Source organism: Pleurodeles waltl, chromosome 3_1 (genome assembly GCF_031143425.1).
Source record: "Pleurodeles waltl isolate 20211129_DDA chromosome 3_1, aPleWal1.hap1.20221129, whole genome shotgun sequence".
Taxonomy (NCBI): Eukaryota; Metazoa; Chordata; class Amphibia; order Caudata; family Salamandridae; genus Pleurodeles; species Pleurodeles waltl.
The window spans coordinates 636,860,824-636,883,187 of record NC_090440.1 but is presented as its reverse complement, the minus strand read 5'-3'; the positions used below and the strand labels follow the sequence as shown (position 1 = coordinate 636,883,187).

The following is a 22,364-nucleotide window of genomic DNA, read 5'->3' as shown; positions in this document are numbered from 1 at the left end:
TATCTGGGTGGGGGATGTGTGTCAGTGGACAGGCCTGACATTGCAGCATAGGTTCCCTGGTGGCTAGAGTTCAGAAGGGAGAATCTTGCTACTTAGCTCGTAGGCATCCACAACTGGTCAGGGCTGGGTGGGTTCCAGGTGTGCTGCATTTGGTGGTGAGTGCCCCTCACCCATGGCTTGGCTGCTAACTATTTATCTGGTAGTGCTATGGCATATTGCGTAGGGCTGTTCCCTGTGTGTGAGGGTGCTGCGTACGCCAATGGTGGTGTTGGTGCAGCCATGACCCAGTGTATCCTTTGTCTCTCTCCCCCCTTTCTTATTTTGTCATCCTGTCCTTCTATGCATTAGCATCATCTGGCGGAGGAGAAGAGGCACCTGGCGATGGAGGGAGCTGCATCCCACAGGACCCAGGAGACAGAGTCCACCGACGCTGAGGGCACCAGTGGGACGGAGGGGAGCACCATGGCGGAGACTGGAGGGGACAGTTCTGATACAGATACCTCCTCCGTTGGAAGCTCCCTGGTGGAGGCGGACAACTCTGTGACCACGCTAGCTACAGGTAAAACCGCCACCCCTGTACCAGCACTGTCCCCCCAGCAGCCCTTCATTGTGCTGCCTGTGCCCGCTCACCCAGGAGGGTGGGCATCTCCTTCGTCCCAGGCATCTCAGGCCCTGCCCCAATTAGCCCTGCTGCTCTGAGTGAGGAGGCTATTGACCTCCTGAGATCCATCTCTGTAGGGCAGTCAACCATTGTGAATGCCATCCAGGGGCTGGCAGCCCGGATGCAACAGACTGATGCATTCCTGGAGGGCATTCACACTGGCTTGGCGGCCCAACAGAGATCGATCCAGGCTCAGGCCTCCTCTCTGATGGAAGCCATTGTCCCTGTTTCTACCTTCTACCTCCAACTTCCTCTTCCCCGTCCCATTGTCCTCAACCTCAACCCATCCCAAGCGCACAGCCAGACGAGCATGCACAGAAGACAACACACAAGAGTGGTTCAGGCAAACACAAGCACCACACTTCATCCCACAGGCACTCACGCAAACACCATCCAGATACAGACACACCAACATCCACTGTTTCCACTGTCTCCCCCTCCACCTCCTCCTCCCTAACAGTTCTGTCTACACTCACACCTGCATGCACTACATCATCATCCGCTACCAGCATCATCACCACACCAAGCAGAACACACATCTAACTGGCAGACACCTCCACAACAGCAATGCACATGTCCCTGGTGTCCTCTCCCACTGTGTTTGTCCCCCCTCCTGAGGTACACAAACACAAGCACTTAGACACCCAGCAGCCATCCACCTCACAAAAGCATCCAGCCCGTGCACCTGCACCCAAAATCAGCAGACAGACATCTCCAACAACCACTCCTTCTTCCTCCACCCCATCCCTTCTCCCTCTTCCCCCCCAATGTCTCTAAAAAAACTGTTCCTATCCACCACTGACCTCTTTCCTACCCCTCCTCCCTGTCCTTCACGTATGGCCAGGGTACGGAGAACCCAGCCAAGCACCTCAGCCACCCAGTCCACGGACCTAGTCGTCACCACACCCACTTGTGGTGGAAAAGGATCCAGGCCACATGTCCTGAAGGTGAAGGAGCCTGCACCAGGCAGCCTCAAGGCCAAGGAGTCTTCACAAGCAGCTGCTAAGAAGGTAAAGGAACCTGTCCCAGCTGCCAGGACAACCAAGGAGTCTGCCCCCAGCAGCTGCTAAGAAGGTAAAGGAGCCTGTCTCAGCTGCCACGAAGAGCAAGGAGCCTGCACCAGCAAGTGGCCTGGGGCATGAACTGCGACGGAGCCCCCACCACCAACCATGGTTGTGCAGCCGTCCGAGGTTGCAGGGGATGGGCAGGAGCCTCCCCCCACCAGCAGCAGCACCACCACCTCCAGTGGGCAGCCGTCCGAGTTTGCAGGGGATGAGCAGGAGCCTCCCCCCACCAGCAGCACCACCACCTCCAGTGGGCAGCCGTCCGAGGTTGCAGGGGATGAGCAGTAGCCCCCCCAGCAGCACCACCACTTCCATTAGGCAGCTGTCTGAGAATTCAGGGGATGGGCAGGAACCTCCCCCCACCAGCAGCAGCACTAGCACTGAGCAGCCGTCACCGCCGGTGGACGGTATGTAATCCTGCCTCCATGGCCTGCTGTGTGGCCTGCCCCCTGCAAATCCAGTGTGTATTACACCCACCTGAGAGACTGTGACCTTGCACTCCCCAGATTCAAGAACACAGGGCACGAGGCCCTCTCCAGAACCAGTGGGTATGACACCCACATTGCCAAGACACAGGGCACGAAGCCCCCTCCAGAACCAGTGGATATGACACCCACATCACCAAGACTCCCCAGGATCAAGAGCACAGGGCACGAGGCCCCCTCCAGAACCAGTGGGTATGACACCCACATTGCCAAGACTACCCAGGATCAGGAGCACAGGGCACAAGGCACCCTCCTGAACCAGTGGGAAAGACAACCACTCGGGAGACTGTGGCTTTGCACTCCGCAGGACCAAGCAGAGGGCACGTTGCCCCCTCCAGAGCCAGTGGGCAAGTCACCCACCTGAGAGACTGTGGCCTTGCACTCCCCAGGATCAAGCACAAGGCATGATGTCCCGTCCAGAACCAGTGGTCTTGTTCCATCTCCCGGCTGAGGTGCCCCACCATTCCCTGTCCCCTTAAGGTGCCTGCCTATTTACCAACTGATGCCCCTGCAGTGTTCTCTCCATATTGATGCAGGTGACATGTGGGGGGCCATTTGGTCTACGAACATTGTGGGCTGGGCTGTGTCCCTTTTTGTGTACATATGTATATATCTATTATCTTGCCTAAGTTATTTGTATTGATGTGTTTCTCTCATTATATTCCGTTTTTCAAAATTGATTTGCATTATTCATCTGAATTATGTGGTAAAAATGGTTTTGTGATGCAGCTGATTGTGTGTATGATTCTGAGGGGATGAGTGTTGCGAGTGTGTGCCACTCTCTTTTTTCTCCCTCCCTCCCTTGTGTGCTAGGCAGCTGTACTCACCGTCGTCGTCTTCGCCGGCGTTGATGTTCGTGGTGGAGCAGCATGTAGAAGATCATGGGAAAGCATGCAGCTCAGGCTCCATGGCGGCGTGGTTGTTCCCTATATCTCCAATGGTGAGTCCTTTCCCATCTAAGGTCTGTTTCCACTAGGCTTTTGATGTCGTTGGTGCCGCCCCAGGAAAGGTGAAGGTTTCCTGTGTCTTAATACAGTGGGCGCAACATTGACTTCCTCTCGGCTGTAGGCGGCTACCGCCGTAGTGGCTGTTGTTTCTGCCATGGCGGTCGGTGTGGTACATTGTCTGTCTATCGGAGATCTTTCCGCCATGGTCATAATTTGGTGGTATTACCGCCACTTCAATACCAACCACCAGGGTTGTAATGAGGCCCTTAATTCTTTACATATCAAAATCAAACCAGAAAAGGTTTGGATGAATTGGATTGCACTGTCACCAGTGTTGATTTGGAACATTTTCTTTCTACAACTGAAACCACAAATGTTTTCCTTCAACTGTACATGAACTGTATAACCCTTTCTCCAAGAGCTGATTTATGGCCCAAGCTGAGCCCTATTGTCTTGCCCAAACCAGCAGAGCATTCTGCAGAGGCCTGTGTAAACAGAAAAACACTAAGTTAAATAAAATGAACTGTTGTACAGTCTTGAATTCACTGGAAACAAACATGCAGTTGCATTCGTCTCCTCTGTCTTCAAACAGCCCATGCAAGGAGAAGGCTGTTTTTCAGTGAAATATATTGCAGGCTCTCTCATAACTCTGATTGGCTGTTGCCAACCAATCAGTATGAAGGTGTGTTTCACAAAACTGAAATTCTGTTGGTATGACTGCGGAATGAGGAATGAAGATTAGAGATGATGGATGAGGAGTAGGGATGATGGATGAGATATGAGAAGTAAGAATGATGGAAGGTAGGTGAGAAGTATGGATGAGAAGCAGGGATGAGGGGTGAGAAGTAGTGATGATGGAAGAGAAGTAGGAATGATGGATGAGAAGTACGGAAGAGAAGCAAAGCTGAGGAATGAGAAGGAGGGATCATGGATGAGAAGTAGGAATGATGGATGAGAAGCAGGGATGATGGATGAATAGTAGGGATGAGAAGCATGGATGAGAAGTAGGGATGAATTTGATGGATGAGAAGTAGGCATGATGAATGAGAAGTAGGGGTGATGTATGATGGATGAGAAGTAGGAATGATGAACGAGAAGTAAGAATAAGGGATGGGAAGTAGGGATGATGGATGAGAAGTAAGGATGATGGATGAAAAGTAAGGATGAGAAGCAGGGATAAGAAGTAGGGTTGAAGGATGACAAATGGGATGAGAAGTAGGAATGAGTGGGGAGGAATGGGATGTCCTAAAATGGATGTTGTACACTTGCTTCTTTCTTTTGGCACTTGTGCAGGGCACACTTTTTTGTTTTTAATTTACCATTCACAAATATCCTTCAGTCATCTTAGAATAGTAAATTAAATGCCAAAATGTCCACCAGATTACAGACTGTCTTGGTGTTTAGGAGAAAAGCCAGGGGGCCCACTTCTGATACTGGTGATGCTCAACTCTGTTGAAGGCCTGCACTGCCCTCAGTGAGCACCATCCTGCTGATATTTGAGTGTGAATGGAGTGTGAATGGAAGCAGAACTACCCCTGCGAATTTTGGTGCTGTCTGAGGCCTCCTGTTATAACAACCAGGTTGAGGGTTGCAGTGAGCCCTGGTCTAATCACTCCCCAACGCCTTCCTGTGCTGTGGGGGGAAATGCAGTGGCCTTAACAATGTGAGGCCGACTACTGTCCTCCACATAACATCCTCACTTAGATCTTGATGGCTGTCCTGTTACCCAACACATGACCATGGTGTGGCCCCTTCGGCACGTGAGATTTTTTTGGACGACCAAGTGGGCCCTGGACTTGGGCGACACTTGGCCTCAGACTACCTCTCCCTTGCTATAAGCCTCTTGGAGCGCTGCTGTGAGATGCTGCCGCTATGGAGCGAGGAGACCCCCGCCAGAAGAAACTCACCTTTAATCAACCCAAGGGCATGAGGCAACAACAACAGTCACTGTCAGACACAGAGGAGGGATTATCTGTGACACCCCCGGTAGAGATGGCTGATGGTAAAGATGCCATAATGAGCAGGCTGGTTTTCAATCCATAGATGCCCGTCTCTACAGACTCACCAGTCACCTGGATTGGATGGGGGAGCGCATTGACCGTTACCCCACCTGCTTCTATGGTGGATGGAAGGGGATGCTTCTAACATCACAAAACGCCTAGAGAAGGTCAAACAACTCCTAAAGCAGACAGTAGCTATGAGCAAAGAGCACTCCCGCCTCAACAATATACGCATTACATGTATGTCAGAACCTGCTATCATGGGTTGCCACGACATCTTTGTTGAAAATCTACTTACATAACTTTTTGATAGGCAAGTATTTACTGATAATTTTGTTTAGGATGGATGCCCAAAGGTCCCCCGGCCCGAAGTCCATCCCCGCACTCCGCCTCTGGTGATTATTGCAAATTTATTGAACTATAGGAATAGAGACAAGGCGCTGTGGCTAGCACATGAACATGGTCTACTCCAGTATCAGGGCTCCACTTAGTTTATGTTCCCGGACTTTACCCTTGCGGTCCAGGAGGCCAGGCGGAAATCACCGAAGCGAAGAACACCTTGACGAAACAAGCGCTGAAGTACAGTATGCTATATTTGGCCTAATTGTGGGTCAAGCTTAATGGTCAGCACCAAATCTTCGCCACACATGCCAATGTCATCACATTCTGCAAGCATTGCAGCGATGAGGGTGGGTCACATCAGCATGCTATCCTGACTGCCCTCCCAACACCACCATGTCAGATACTGCCATCCGCCTGATGTTGACCACCAACTTGCTCCTCGAGAGATCATCGTGCTGGTCATATGTCCTGGATCCTGCTGATACTGTTAGCAAGTTGTTCCCTACCAGTTTGGTATCCTTGTGGGTTTCCCCTGTGGATTACGTTTTTTAAACCATGTGAACTTGTAGAGTGAGAAAGCATAGCTTCATTTAGTTATATCCATGTGTTAGTCCTTCATTTTGGACTACAAATTTGAAGTTGGAGAGTGTTTAATCCAGCCTGTAAGGGATATCTAAGTTCTTTCATATCTAAGGCAGATTACAAGATGTACGTATGCCTATTATACTGAATCATAAAGTCCTGATGAAGGTGTATTTATATTTTTCTTCACTCACCGAAACGCGCGTCAGTGTTTGAAATTGGCAAATTTGAAGCCCTGACCAGGATTGGCTACCATCAGGCCTGTAACACGAGAATTTGAATCAGGAAATTATAACCTAGAATTGGCTGTTATTATGTTGAATTTTATACAATCCAAACTACAACGCATAATTGTAGCATCAAAGCAGTAACTTTATTGTGCTGTTTAAATATCATCTCATGTATGAGGCGGTTGTAAATTTGTATGTATACTATTTTGTGATTTTGTTGGTTCTGTGTTATTTGTTTATTTTTGCGTATTTACTGTTATGTTATTTATGTTTTCATATATGTATGTTTCATTTAGGGTAGGGGTTGTATTATATTTTTTTTGGTTGATTCTATGTTGATTATATTATGTGCGAACTGAATGTTTAATTAGCTATAATAAATATCTAAATTGAAATATATTGTATGTTGTATATTTGAATTTAAGATTTCCATTCCTATGTTTGCTATGTTAATGGAGAGTAAACTACATTATACTCATAGGACCACCAAGTACCCTCCAAGTCCATACCACTGCCGCATTCAAGGACTTCGCCCCTATGCATCATATTGCCTGAGCACTTCTGGGTCTCAGTGCCTGATCTCTTGATAGATCCGATATACACTAACACGCATTGAACTGTTACAAGATGGCACAGGCTATCGGGTGTTGTCACCCAACTGAGGTGTAAACCTCAATGTTTATGATTGTTTTATTTTTATTTTTGAATGGGATACACTAGATATTCCTTTCTCTGGTATGGATGACAGGGTGTGGAATGTTTTTTGTGGGGGTCACTACTGTTTCATTGCTTTTATTTTGTGCTGTCTCAACATGTCTTATTTACTGCACCTTCTGCAAATACTACCCATGTCTTCCTTTTTATGGGGACCCCTCATAGAGGTACACAGGGCTCGACCTCACATTTATGACCTGGAATATCTGGGGAAACAGGTACTCTCATACTTGACCAGGCACAAAGTACAATTGGTGTTCCTTTAAGAAATGCACTCATCACCCAGAAGTGAATGCACCTTTGCAAACGTATGGGGGAAACCCCTATTTTGCATACTACATCTCATTCTCCTGTGAGGTCTGTATCCTAATCCACAAGAGTGCCCCTTTCACCAGTCATAACAGTATTATAGACACAGAGGGGATGTATGTGATTCTGATGGGCACACTAGCAGGTAACACAGTTCTAGTGATTAATGACTATGCACCTAACACAAGCACAGAGGTCCAAGACCTCTCTGTGATGATGGGTAGCACCGACGCTGACCTCATCCTGATGGGTGGTGACTTTAATATGGCCTACAACCTGGTCGTTGATTCCCCTGGATCACATACAAGAAGCAACCCCACTCACTTGCGTACTCATGACAAAGACTGTACATTCTATTCTGCCCCATGTAACGTTTGGACCTGTATAGATCACTTGTTTATTTCCCAGGGGGTACTTACTTTGCTGACTGTCATTTCCCATCTGCCTGTATGTTTTCCAACCATGCCCCTGTTAAGTTACAATTGACTATCCCTTGCACCAGTGAGTTGGGTGACAATGGCATTTCTCTGAAAATGTAGTGCATAATGTGGTCTTTCACTCTGAGATCTGAGATGCCATCAATTAATATTTTGCATTAAACACTGATTCCGTATCCACTCATGCCATCCTCTGGGAGACCTTCAAAGTTTACATATGTGCATCTTTATAGCAAAACAGGTTGGCATCCTCAAATCCATCCAAGGAGATTTGGCTAGGGTGTAAATGGTGCTGCAGAACCTCGATCTGCAAACCTCAGAACAAGGTTGCATAGAATCCCTTCAGTGCAGGTCGCAACTTCCAGATTAATTCCCGGATCTGGGTTACTGAAAGGTGGCTTACCTTGGGAAGTATGCCCAGGCTCACCATTATGGCGTGGACAATAGACCTTGTAGTACACTGGCACAGCCGTTCCAACTCAACCTAGATTGCAATTATGTCAAAGAGCTCTGTGTGGCTGCAGGCACATCTGTGACGTCTCCTCATGGCATAGCCCAGAAATTCCTACCATATTATAAGCATCTTTATACTGCATGCCCCGTCGAGAGCCCCGGTGCCATAGTGTCCTACTTAGCAGAGATAGCCATGTTTGGCTCACGACAAGTCAGCAGCAGAGATAGTTCAAGCAATCACCACTTTAGATGGCTGTAAGACTCCAGGGCTGGATGGCCTCACAATCTGTTTCTTCAAGGCCTATAAACATATTCTGGCTCAACAGGTTCTGGAGGTACATGAAGAGTCCCATGACACCAGCATGCTCCCCACTCTCAGAGAAGCATTGATCACTGTTTCAATTTGGTGATACCCCACAATCCTGCACATGTGATAAGACCCCACACTCCTGTACATCTTATAGGCCGCTGTCCCTCCTAAACCTGGACAAAAAGATGCTGACCAACACCATTGCTAAACATCATTCTCTCATGCTAGAGCAAGTCATTTCCCCTGTCCAAACAGGATTTGTCCCACACCGCTCCACCATGGTGAATCTTCGTACCATCTTTGCCGTATTGAATTATATCTCTCTCTCTGTCCCGGCAGTGGTTGGGCTCCTTGACATCGAAAAGGCATTTGACTCCTTACAGTGGCCATTCCTGAGGGCTACCTTGACCAAACTAGGGCTCCCTCATGGTTTTCAGGACCTCATTAATGTTCTGTACTCCAATCTAGTGGCCAGGCTCCAGGTAAATGGCACCCTTACCGACACTTTTTTGATCTCCAGAGGGACTCAGCAAGGCTCACCTCTATCATCCTTGCTTTTTATTATCACCCTGGACCACTGGTTTGCCAGCTCCTGGAGGACCATTTTCTAAGAGGTTTGCTGTTCCATACTGACCCGCCGTTTTTCTCCATGTACTTGGGTGACATTTTGTTGTTTGTTTGGGACCTGATACCAACACCCCTCCAATTGGTGAAATTATTTGATTTGGCAGTTTGTCTGGGCTTCCCCTAAATTGGAACAAGTCAGAACATTTTCACCTTACTGGCACTACAGTGTCCTGTGTCCTGGACTATCCTCTTAAATGGTGCAATGACTCTCCCATGTATTTAGGCATTCTCTTACAGGGGCAGAGGGAGATGGTGGTCGACCTCCAGTATGGCCCTGCAATTGAAAACTCACCACACAGGTGGTATGATGGATCAAGTTGCCACTGTCTATAGTTAGACACATCTCTATAATTAACAAGGATGTACTCCTGTGGTTTTTGTATCTGTTTTTAATCATCCCCATATCTCTATCCAACAACTTCTTTGCTTCCTTGTGCAGCTTTTTAATTTGACTAGTCTGGGCGGGTCACTGCCTGCGAATCCACTGGGAAACCTTTATGCTTCCATATAAGCTCAGAGGCCTTGGGGTGCTGGATCTTCACCTCTAATATTTGGTGGCATGTTGTCACTGTCTATACTATCGGTATCACCCCGATGCCCGCCTCCACCATATCCAGCTGGAATGAGACTGGGCGGACCGCATTCCCCTATCCTCCATTTTGCCTTTAGGCCTCATTTGTGATCTTGATTACCTCAATACTTGGGAGGCTGTATTCCCCTGCCCTGCCACTCAAAAACACCTGTGTACCCTTGACTCAGGAGCAGCTTGTTCAGTGCACACTTGAAACACACCACCTGGACACGCTAGCTGACCTTTTCCCTTAGAGGCAGGTTATCCCACATGCCACACTTACAGAAACAGGAATGCCCAATCTATTGGACCATTTTATCATACGATGACTCTAGGGCATATTGAGGGACAGGCTGTCTTCATACCCAAAGGCACTAGATGACTTTCCTCCCCGCCCCTTGCTGATTAAATCGGCTGATGGTTCGCAGCTTGTGTCCACTCTACCAATCCTGCCTAGCACTGAAGTTGGAGGGGTGGGAGCACAGGTGGCCTGGGAGCATGAACTTGGCCAAACCATAACAGACAAGGTATGGAGATTCTGCGGCACTCAGACGAAGCTTGTGTCCATTAACCACTGACACAATTTGCTGCATTATACAATTATACACCACACATACACAACAACACAGCGCTTAACAAGAATATACCCCTCCCATTTCCATCACTTTCTGAAATGTGACACAGCACATGAATTACTCTATTATTCAGGCATACTGGTCACATATCCTAGTCACCCTTTCTGAAATGGTGGAACTCCCTATAGATACAGACCCTAAGATGGCACTGCTGGGGTATGTCAGACATTTGCCGCTGATCATAAGATGTTTTACTGCAATAGCATTGCTGCTTGCCAAGCAAAGGATTGCAATGTGATAGGTTGGCACCAGAGTCCCCACCAAATCTGACTGGTTGAAGGACCTGGTCTTCAGTGACCCCAACAGCAAGGTGTATGCGATGTTACAGCCCCCAACGTCCAGGCCTACGGACATGTGACAGCCATTGAGGGATTCTTTGCTAACACAGAAGACCGTAGCTCCCGAAGTTGCTGCATTGCCAGACTCACCACTATAGGTCCATCTTCGATTGGGAGATGCTCCTTCCAACCCCCTATTTTAATTGTTTTCTAGAGATGCCCGCCCCCTGTGTTGCTAGTATTTCACTGTTATTATACACTCCATTGTGCCCCTGAAACGTCCTAGGTGCCATTTCTCTCTACTGCTTCTTGTATAAGTCATGTATGGTGCTTACGGTTTGAAAGTTTAGTCCTTGACGACAGTGCCTTATGTTTGTTTGATGAAAATCATAAATAAAGTTTTAAAAATGTCTGTTGTAATAGATCTTTTTCTTCTAGGATGAGGTAAACTCACTCTAACAATTTCTCACCCGAAATCTCACATGTGTATGTCATGTCAGGTCCAATCCCTTACTCCCAAAAATTCTTACCTAAAGTTTTCTTGGCAAAATAGGATTCTTGGTTATGGGATAAAAATATTTACATAGTGCTCACTCCAAGACTGATTCTATTTCTTTTCTTCCTTCTTATAAACCTTGGTGTTTTTGGCCTACAACACGGATTTCAATTTCTATTCTACCAAAGTAGATGGGTCTCAGGCACCTCTCACTCTCAAAACAACCCTTACATTGAACTCTGGTAAAGAGTTAAGGAAAAAAAAGGGGTGACATGGGGTTTTCCTCTTCATCATGCTTCATCATTCACTTCTTGGGATACTGCTTAACAATAAAAACTGTAAAAATGTTTTAGGGATAACAGAAATTTGAAATGCCACCAAATGGTTCCTATATCACCTTGGTGTTGATGGGTGCCAGGACCTCTGGATTGATTGGAGCTGTTACCTGTTTGCATAGTCCTTGTTACTGTAGGCTTTTTATCTCAACCACAAGACAATCAATCAAAATCTGAGCCATCATAAAATAGAGCAAATTGGATGACCTAAAGAGGCAGAACCCATGGCAGCTTCAAAGTTTGCTCCATTGAGAGTGTGTGGAGCCTTACAATCAATGAACTAGGAAACTTGTACTTGTTTTGTACCGAATTTGCGTCATTTATTTTTAACGCAAATTCAGTGCAAAACTAACTCCATATTTAAACTTTGGCGCTAGACCCATCTAGTGCCAAATTTATGGAGTTAAATTCATGTTTTGGACGTGGAAACCTACTTTAAGTCAATGAGATGCATTCCGGTGCAGAAAATGACTCTATGGCCTTAGCGCCATATTTATCCCCCAGTGCTAAAATCACACACGTGGGAGGAGGAGTCAAATAATGGTGCAAAGTTTGCTTTGCACCATTATTTAATGCCTGGGTCAGGACAGGCGTTAGGGGACATGTGGGCCTATTTCCATGGTGAAACACTATGGAAGGAGCCCACAGGTGCCTACCCCTGGCCCCAGGGACACCCCCATCCACACCAGAGGGACAGCGGCAGAGGGGGGACCCCATCCCAGGTAAATAGAGGTAAGTACAGGTAAGTTTTTTTTTTAAAGTGCCAGTGGGGGCCCTGAAGTGGGCCCCCCTAAATGGCACTGGGTGCAATGGCCATGCCCAGGGGACCCTGGTCCCTTGTGCTTGCCATTGGGATGGTGGGCATGACTTCTGTCTTCTCCTAACGTCATTTTTTAGTGCAAAACCCCCTTCTTCCATACCGCCAGCCCCACCCAGCTAACGTCATTTTTTTGTACACTAGCATACCCTTTGACCCGGCTTGCACCATTCCATAAATATGGTGCGCGGCTGGTGCTCAGAAATGGTGCAAACCGGTGCTAAACCTTTTGGTGCAAAAGTGAGTTTTGCACCAAAAAGTATAAATCAGGGCCTAGGACTTCTGTACGTTGTCATTAAATTCATGCCCTAGTTCTGTTTTGAACCAAACTACTACTATTGGAATCAATAGCATGGGAATGAAGGCATGCAGAGGGATTCTTTTGCACTGAGATCTTAAAGTATTAATTTAAAGAAGACTCTAGTTTCTGGGACAAATTTTAGGCAAATGTGTCATTGGCAAAGAGGTCTACCCCTGAAAAGTCTAGAGTTGCTGCACAGGAAATGAACTGTCTCCTGGCTTATACTAAACTCTCACAAATATGTAAACAACCTGCTCAACCTTTAGGTTATCCAATCTTGAGATATGTGTAGTTGTAAGGCTCAGGGGATACCATTCTTCCTAGTCTATCAATGCCAATGCTATCTTTTCCATTGACCATGGCTTTGTGGCAATATGACTTTGAAGTAATGTTTTTTTATTGTTCTAAATGTGGCACCATTTCAATCAAATCCTGGACACTGAGCCATGCTCTAAAAAGTAATTTGTGGTCTCTTCCATTAGCTGTATGTCATGGTACTTTCCTGGTCTGTCAAAGGCTCCTGTGTGCCTACCCACCTACCCTTGATGGCATCAATGATCACCATCAATCTGCTGTAACTCTTTACTGAATGTGATTTCCATGTATTCACCTCCAGCTACAACCAAGAAAACCAGAGACCTACCTCTATACCACTCTGTATACATAGCAGTGCCCAGGTTGGCAATGGATTTTTCACATTGTGCACAAGCAAGTTCTGTGTCTGGTTGCTGAACTCCCACTGTGAGAAACTCCAGGGTAGCACCAAACCACAATCAATATATTTAAACAACAACTAAGACCAGAGCCTTTCTATCAGTGTTCGGTCCCACTTTGACAAAACCAGAAACCACTGCTAGTGGTCGATTTCATATCTCTACTTTCTAACTTGGTGACAGAGAAAACCTTTTCCCCCAACCACCTGTATGTTAATTTATATTGTCTCCACACAAGACTCTGGCCACAGCCAACATGCCTGCAACCAAGGGCTGCAACTTCTACCACACGCGCAGGGTACCTGGTTGCAATATTCAACATGGATCTTCCTGGAATTCATTAAACATCTTCACTTGCTTGAATGTAATGTCCCAGTTTGACAACAGATTCTTGACCAATTATATAAATTCTACATTACACCACAATGCAATTGTTTCATTTAGAGCATTGTCAATAGAATTCACATTTTGATAGAACTGCTCAATTGGAGAATGTCCTTGGAGTCATTCTCTCAGTGAGCAATTTCCTCTTTCAACTGTGCCTAGACTGCTGTGCCCATACCTCTGCCTCACTTACTCCAGACAAAGGGAAACTTCCAGAACAGAGAGAGAGGGAGAAAGAGAGAGACAGAGAGAGACAGAGAGAGAACGTAAGTGGTCAATTTAGAGGGTAGCAGTATTTTCATAGACCTCGTAGGGAGGCTGCATCCCTGTAAACATGCCACCTTTTGAGGATGTAGTATTTAATTTTGCTTTAAGGGTAAAGTTCTGCTTTTTTATAAAAAACGATAAGCACTGAGCTGGATAATATATTACTCTTTTTTTACAGTTTAGTTCTGAGCTTTTGAAAACAACTCTACCTCCCTGAGAAGCCTTAGGCCCTCATTCTGACCTTGGCGGGCGGCGGAGGCCGCCCGCCAAAGTCCCGCCGTCAGGTTACTGTTCCGCGGTCGAAAGACCGCGGCGGTAATTCTGACTTTCCCGCTGGGCTGGCGGGCGGTCGCCTTCAGACCGCCAGCCAGCCCAGCGGGAAAGAGGCTTCCACGATGAAGCCGGCTCGGAATCGAGCCGGCGGAGTGGAAGCTGTGCGACGGGTGCAGTTGCACCCGTCGCGTATTTCACTGTCTGCGCAGCAGACAGTGAAATACATGTAGGGGCCCTCTTACGGGGGCCCCTGCAATGCCCATGCCAGTGGCATGGGCACTGCAGGGGCCCCCAGGGGCCCCGTGACCCCCCCTACCGCCATCCGGATCTCGGCGGTCCGACCGCCGGGATCTGGATGGCGGTAGGGGGGGTCGGAATCCCCGCGGCGGTGCAGCAAGCTGCGCCGCCGCGGAGGATTCAATGGGGCCGCGGTACACTGGCGGGACCCCGCCAGTGGTGCCGGTCCGACCGCGGCTTTACCGCCGCGGTCGGAATCCCCATTGGAGCACCGCCGGCCTGTCGGCGGTGCTCCCGCGGTCCTCCGCCCTGGCGGTCAAAGACCGCCAGGGTCAGAATGACCACCTTAGTCTGTTCACCCTCGCTATCCTGAGCAAGGTGCAGAAATTGAGTTCATGAGTACTAGGCCCAGTTCGCAGAGCCACAGGGTAATGGGTCCAAGAACTCCAGTGGCGAACCACACATAACTGAGGTGCTCACATAGCCCATATCTGCCTGGTGCCACCTTGAACTCAGTCTAGTACTATAGTGCCATATGAGTAGGTTTTCTTTTGCATCACCTGCAGTCTTTCCGGAACCAAGACCATATTGTAGAAATCCTATCTACAAGGACACCAGCTGAGGATTTGTAGCTGTGAAGATACTGCTGGCTACACTGATGGAATAATTATCTGATGTGTTTCTGTCTTGAGTCTGCTTATCATCGCCTATTTGCTGAACACCTTGAAATCCAATACATATGATACCCTTATAGGATAATCTGATCAAACATTGTGGCTCCCAAAATATCCGCTGACTCTTCAATCATTCCCAATACTTCAGAGCAATAAACCTTATTCCTCATCATGGTCTAAAAGACATGGAAGTCTTTCATCAATGCCTTTATCATGCATGCAGAATAAATCATGGCCCAAAACGAGGACAGAGACTTCATAAACCAGATGTGGATTAGCTCTCATAGACATCAAATGACCCATGCCACTCTTGGCTTTATGCTTCTCCTTAGCATGTTCTAGTGTGAATATAGCCTTTTCTGTAGTCACTCATCACCCTTTGTGACTCTGATGATGATGATTCTGGAGTTGTGGATCAATGTCTCTACGTTCTACTGTTTTAGTTGAAAGAACATTAGAGGCTATTGTATCAATTAATTGCTGCAAGTCTTACTTTTTAAATAACATGTACCCTGTCCTACAAGAATTTAGGACTGTTTAGGACCTACCTTAGGGGTGACGTGTAAGTATTAAAAAGGAATGGTTAGGCCTGGCAAAAGCTTTATTTCGTCAGGTCGAAATGGCAGTTTTTTAACCTGGACAACTAGGCTGCAATGACAGGCTTGGAGAGACATTTCACAGTGCTACCTTAGTGGGCAGCACAATGAGTGTTGCAGCCCTCTTGTAACATTTAATTTAAAGGCCTTAGGCACATGTAGAACAATTTACTAGGGTCTTATATGTAAATTAAATGCACCAATTAGGCATATGCCAATTGTGCCATGTTTAAAAATATGAGCACAACCACTTTACCACTGGTTCGAAGAAGTAAAGTGTGCAGACACCTATCACCAACAAAAACTGATTCAGCAAAAGAAGCCACAAATCTGGGGAAATACTACCCAAAATGTTTTTTCCAACAAACGTCATGGATTTAGAACAGAGAATTTGGGAATGTGAATTACTAACAATTTCATGAAAACATCTACTTACAACAATAGATTAGTGTATGCTCCGAACAGTTCAAGGCCATTAGTGGGCACATCAGTAGTGAGCAGTGGTAAATATTAAGTAAAAGCCTAGGCTGCTTAACAGAGGAGGCATATTGTGGATGATGGGTAAATGTGCAGTTCTGGTTGTACGAACTACAATACAAAACACCAGGACTGAAGCTCCTGTGAAGAAGACTTGATGGATTCTTGGTGAGTAGACTAATCTTTTTCTTACTTGGGCACTTGAATTTTCAAGATTATTTCTAGACATTCACAAGGGATGTATCAGGATTGTAAGGCCACCCCATGTTAGCTAGGTTTGGTAGGCAAGCAGAGGAAACATCATAAGGCTACTTGAATATTTCTTGCAGCATGTCATCAGACTTTTTGTCTTGGCATACCGTAGATGCAGAGTGCTCCATAAGGTGCTTAAGGGTTTCCCACACAATAAGAATGCTTTAGCTCATACAGGGTGAGATATGAAGAAGAAAGGCAACGGACAATCTCTCACATTAGCATAATTTCACCCTCTAAATCCATTTCAAACAACCTATCTTTGTCTCCACAACTCACCAGCTTGTCAAAGATGGCCCTTACTTCCTTCCTTGCCTCCCCACCATATAGCATAATGGGGTCCTTCAGACCTCAGGTTTGTACTGAAAGCATTATTAAGTCTTGAGCTGACGACTCCTGCTGATGCTTTAATTTGTTAGTGCAGGCTGCACTATAGAGCATTTCATGACTACATCTGGAATCACAAAGGGGATATTGCCCTTCTCATAATGGAGGGAATATTGAGAAACAGACTGCCCACCTCAGTCTCACCTCAAACTCATCTGGTTTAGCTCAAAGCAAGTTGGAGAGTCTCAGTGTAGGAAGCAGAAGCACATGTGGGGAATGAGAAAATGTAGCACTCTCTGAGGAGCCACTTCTCTGCCCTGACCCACTAACCCAAATAGTGGAGCTCAATCACTTTCATCTGAAGTTCTCTTAATTGGCATCTGATTATTGGGCCCTTGGGGGTACAGGTTTTGAGGATGAGATTTTGTTGAGCTAAGAAAAGCTCTGAGAAAAGCAAAGAAGGCAGGATCGACTTTAATAGAGTCATCTTTAAAGGAGTTGTAATGAGGCTACACCATGGGTGCTCAAAGAAAGTTAAAGTTTCTTCTGTAAGACTTTCTATTTACTCAATATATTATGAAAACAGTGAAATCCAAAAATCTCAGAGTTTAAAGTTCTTTAAAGTTCTTTAGAACCAGTCACCAAACACCAGCCCCATTACATCAATATGGAGGTGTCTGGTCCACAGGGAGATAGACAACCTCGAGACAGAACAACACTCAGCCTAAAATGGTTTGATGGTCACAAAACAAAGGTGCACATTTCTGGGGAAAATGACATTGGCTACTCACCCTCCTGGGTTACATGTAAAAATGCATGTATCCCTGAACTATAATCAGCTTCCACTAACTTTCCATGTTCTCACAGCCAGGAATGAGGTGGCATTGGCAAACATCATGGTGCATGTTCAGTAGCTGGATTGTGCTGCATTTATATGTTCAAGTGAATAGATGATGGATGTCTGTGGTGTAATAGTGTGCACCTATGAAAAGTGGGTGGATGACTGTGGTGTGTGGATGTTTTTCTGTGGGCTATCAATGTATGTATGTGATGTTTAGCCAAAAATAAATGACAACTGCTCAATGTAATATGTTATGGTGCATACTGTATGGTTTCATACACATTGATTGTTAATGGTCGTTTGTGTTGTACTGGTGAGTTCCTATTTTAAGAAACAGGCAACTGTATTATAGTGAAGTGTTCCTGGGCATAGTTAGCAGCTGCCTGTGGAATGCTACCAGGTAATGAAGCTTATTCGAAAGCTAGTTACTCATTGAAAGCAGTTGTGTGTTTTGTATGAAACAGATGACTTTGGCAGAAGCCTCTGTGGCTTTTCCCTAGATTTTGCATTCATCCTGTATATCAAAGTATCTTTATCTAACCTCTAATTGAATAATACTCACTTTGAAGTCTGAATGGAGCTTGATCATAATGTTGGTCTTTTTGTCCCAAATAATGACTAGTCCATTGGGGCTTTCAGTCACCATGTAGATGCCCATGCGGCGGATTTTGAATGGTATTTCCTTTTCACTCCCCCTCTGTACCATGCCAAAGTGCTGGTCACTCATGGTCAGCTCGTAGCCCTAAAACAGGACAACAAATCTACATTTTAGTACAGTTGAGGCAAACAGCGCTATGCCTTGGCTGAAATACTTGATATCACTTTAAGAGACACATTTGACTAGCATCCATTTATAAATAAACATCTTACGCCTAGAGAGAGGACATTTTTCAGTGGATTCCTGGCACACTACTTCAGGAAAAACTAACTGTGAAATAAAGTTCACAATGGCATTCATCTGAGAATGACAAGTCAATGACATTAAGGTCTCTCCTTTGGAAATTAATATACAACCGAATGTGGGGCAAAAGATTGATGAATCTGGACCACTGGTTGGCAGATGACACATGAGATAGGTTGTCAAAGGTTCCAACAATTACCATAGCCTCTGACTTGACATTTTTTGCCTCTAAGTTTTGTTAAAATAAATACAGATAAAAAATGCCACAGCATAAACCATATATGCAGATGCAGAGAGTACAATATGCTATTTTTTTTATTTCTTACCTTTGTTGAGTGATGGCCCTTCACCAAGATTACAACAGTAATAAATAAATAGCATATCTCATTCTCTATATATATAGATATATATGTGTGTATATATACATCCATAAACTAATATATACCCCAGTCACAAGACAACATCACACAACAAAATAAAATGATGGACGGAGTGTTGAAACTTTTCGAACACAGTCACAGATCTGGGTTTAATCCATTGTTATTTTTCTCGCCATGTCACCCCAGTTTCATTTGGTCTACATTCCGTACATCAACTGTTCATTTTGCATTTGTCACCCCAAGTGGGAAGGGTATGCCCAGACGTGGGTCCTGTGATCACTATGCCACAAGATTCAAGCTAGCATGGCTGAAGAGGAGTACTACCACAAAACTGGTCCCAGGATGCTTGTTTCTGGTCCAGGGAGGACCTGGCCTGACAGTTCGGGCTAGGCTGCTCCCATGGGGAACAGGGTCAAGACTGATTTGCATATGTGTGGGTCCAAATTAGAATGGCATGGTGAGCAAAAAAACTGAAGGATTAAACCCAGATCTGTGACTGGGGGTGAATGTTTGATTTGGGCTACATTTTGTCCATCAAATGTTATTTTTGTACTTTTAGAAAGTAGGCATTTCTTAGCACTTATTGCCATCTGTTCCTTACAGCACGTCTCCCATCCTTGTTTGTTCTGTGCTGGTTGACATCTCTCCTTGTGCATTCCTTCCAGACAGCCATAAACAGAGGACACTCAGCTGCATCTGCATACTTATATATCTTCCTGGGCAGGAAGGGAGAAGGGGCTCTCCTTTACACTTCAAAGACCATTGGCCTGCCCTCACACAAAGGACTGATAACCCCATACAGGGACCCTAACAGACAGAACTGGGCTGAAAGGCGAACTTTTGCACTTCAAAACCACTTGTTGAAGCTTCATCCACTTCAAATGCATTTTTGGGAATATCGACTGGCTCTCTGACACCACCAAATTAGACCTTTTTGGACCTACACCTGGACTCTGTCAGAGAGACTGCCTGGCAGCTCAAAGGAGCAGTACACTCTTAGGCCAGCCAAGGGTCCAAGACCCGGGGAGGTACCTCTTGAGGATCAAGGATTTACTCCAGCAGAGGTCAGCAGAGATCAGGAAAGTCCAGGCAGGTCTAGTTGCAGCATGTCAGCAGGTAGATGCAGAGAGACCTGTGACGCTTGTTGTGCTCCTGTAGCTCACACAGGAAGTCATGCAACTGACCCTTGGAATCACCCTTGTTAGCCTGGGATGAAGGCAAGCAGGACAGTCCTCTGACAAGAGGGACTGTCCTTCTGTAAATTCCACAGGTCCAGGAATGTTCATAAGAAATGTCCAATATTTATACCTGGTGCCAGCCTTTTTGTGGGGGGACTTCCTGTCCTACCCCCAACATCTGGCTTTGGAAGGTTCTTCCCCTGCTAAGGCTCCTAACTGCCCAGACATTCCATCCATTACTTTGTTGTTTTGAATTTGACATCCTAAGTGATCCGGGCATGCCCAGGAATGGATCCTGGGTTCACTGTGCCACTGGAACCAAGATATACCCGGCTGAAGAGCCAATAACATGGGTAAAATTGGTCCTGGGTTGCTTGTGTTCCGGTTCAGTGTGGACCTTCCCTGGCAAGTTGGCCTGGACTGTTACCATGAGGAACTGGGTCGAGACTGATTTGCATATGGCTAGGTCCAAACATAGGTGGTATGGTGGGTAAAAAAATTATGAATTGGGATGCAGCCCGAGCGGTTGCTAGTAGCTGAAACTAATTTAAGCATTCCATCCATCACCTTGTTGTTTTTGTATTTGTCGCCCTAAGTGTGCCGGGTATGGCCAGACATGGGTCCCAGGCTCACTGTGCCACTTGAACCAAGCTATACTTTGCTGAAGAGCCCATAGCAAGGCCAAAATTAGTAAGGGGTTGTTTGAATTCTAGTGCAGATAGGACCTGACCTGGCAGCTTGGGCAGAGTCACGACTGATCTGTATATGGCTGGTTTCAAAGTGAGGTGGCCTGGTGGGTGAAAATGATGGATTGGGATACATCCTGATTGCAAGTGGCTGAGATTAATTTAAACATTGCGCCCATCACCTTGTTGTTTTTCCATGTTGTTGACAAACACATAATCCACAGGGATGGCTGGATTTACAGCTACCCTTAAGAGACCTGCCTCCCCATACAAAGGGAACCTGAGCCACATGACAGTGACAGTAGTGGTTGTCAGCCATTTCAGACTGGAGGAGTACATTAGGAATTACCTGCTCTGATGGGGCTTCAGCTTCTTTGGGCATGGGTGGGGGGCTCCCTTAATGTGCCTGCACCCTTAGAACTCAGATCATTTAGGAGGAAAAATGCCCTGAGGATTTCTTCTTTTGGTAAAGCTGGGTCTGGGTATCCTTCTCCTGAGAACCTTTTTGGGGTCCTTTTGAACATTCTTTATTTTTGTCTCCCCCGTCTTTCTTCTGGGGGGTGTCCACCCTTTTGTTGATCAGCTGAGAAACCTTCTTAGACATTCCAGTGTTGAACCAGAGGTCTGCCTCCTTTGTAAGCTCTCTGGGTGAAATGAACTTGCTGGCAATCAGGTGTTGGCACAACTGTTTAAAGCAAGTATTGAACATGTGCTCTATCAAAATTAGATAATATAGTGCATTAAAATCACTCAATGTATTGCCCTTCACTCAACCATTCAGTGCCTAACTGGAGTAGTTTATGAAATCCATTCTAAACTGATCAGGTTTTTTTGTGGCTGTCCCCGAACCATAACCTGAATTTCTCTGGGGTAAGACAAAATTAACTGACAAGAATGACTTTCATTGGGGCATACCTAATCTGACAATCCCCTTCCCATGTCAGTAGAGTATCCCCCATTATTTGGAATGTGCTTCCAGAGACTAGCCCCACAATTTTCTTCTGGGGCAATATGTATATCAAGGCTATCTCATTACCTAAAATTGGTTTGTCAATGTCATGCCTCAACACAACGTTGGAACCAGATCTTTAGGGAAGTTGACCTTCTTTTGTCTACTTGTCACTGTGCTCTCGCTGCCACCATCGCTGCTGGACCTTGAGATTTGCTTGTTTTCAGGTCCAGCTCTTTTAGACTCAGTTCACAAGCCAACAGAAGTTTATTTTCCTCCAAGGCCTTTTCAGCCTCTTGTGCAGCCAACCTCCTCTCCTCAAAGGTCCTCTTTGCAGAAGCCTCCTCCTTAGCTGCCTTCAACTTCAATTTGCTTAGCTTCAGCTGAGTCTCTCTTTTAGACCTCCTGTCCTCCAGTTTCTCAGGGGACAGGTTCGGCGAGGACACACTGCTCCCTGCCTTGAATACAGTAGGGGACCTAACTCTTGTGAGCCCTTCTCTCTCCTTAGCGACTTTGATCATAGGGTTTACAGCCTCCTTCTCCATTACTCTTCCCACTCTTGCTTCTCCTTATTTTAATCCTCCTCTTGTGCTGTAGGTTGCAGTTGGAGGGCCTCCTCCCAGGCCCTGAGGTCT

The 22,364-nt window shown here is 46.2% G+C and overlaps 1 protein-coding gene across 1 annotated transcript in view; it reads right to left on the bottom strand.

The window, feature by feature from the left end:
• LOC138284406 (mucin-2-like) overlaps positions 1-22,364 on the bottom strand; it is a 1,072,535-nt gene that overhangs the window by 513,767 nt on the left and 536,404 nt on the right. The window contains exon 23 of the mRNA XM_069223143.1: positions 18,198-18,377. Coding sequence (XP_069079244.1) covers positions 18,198-18,377 — 180 coding nt within the window. The remainder of the gene's footprint in view (positions 1-18,197; positions 18,378-22,364) is intronic.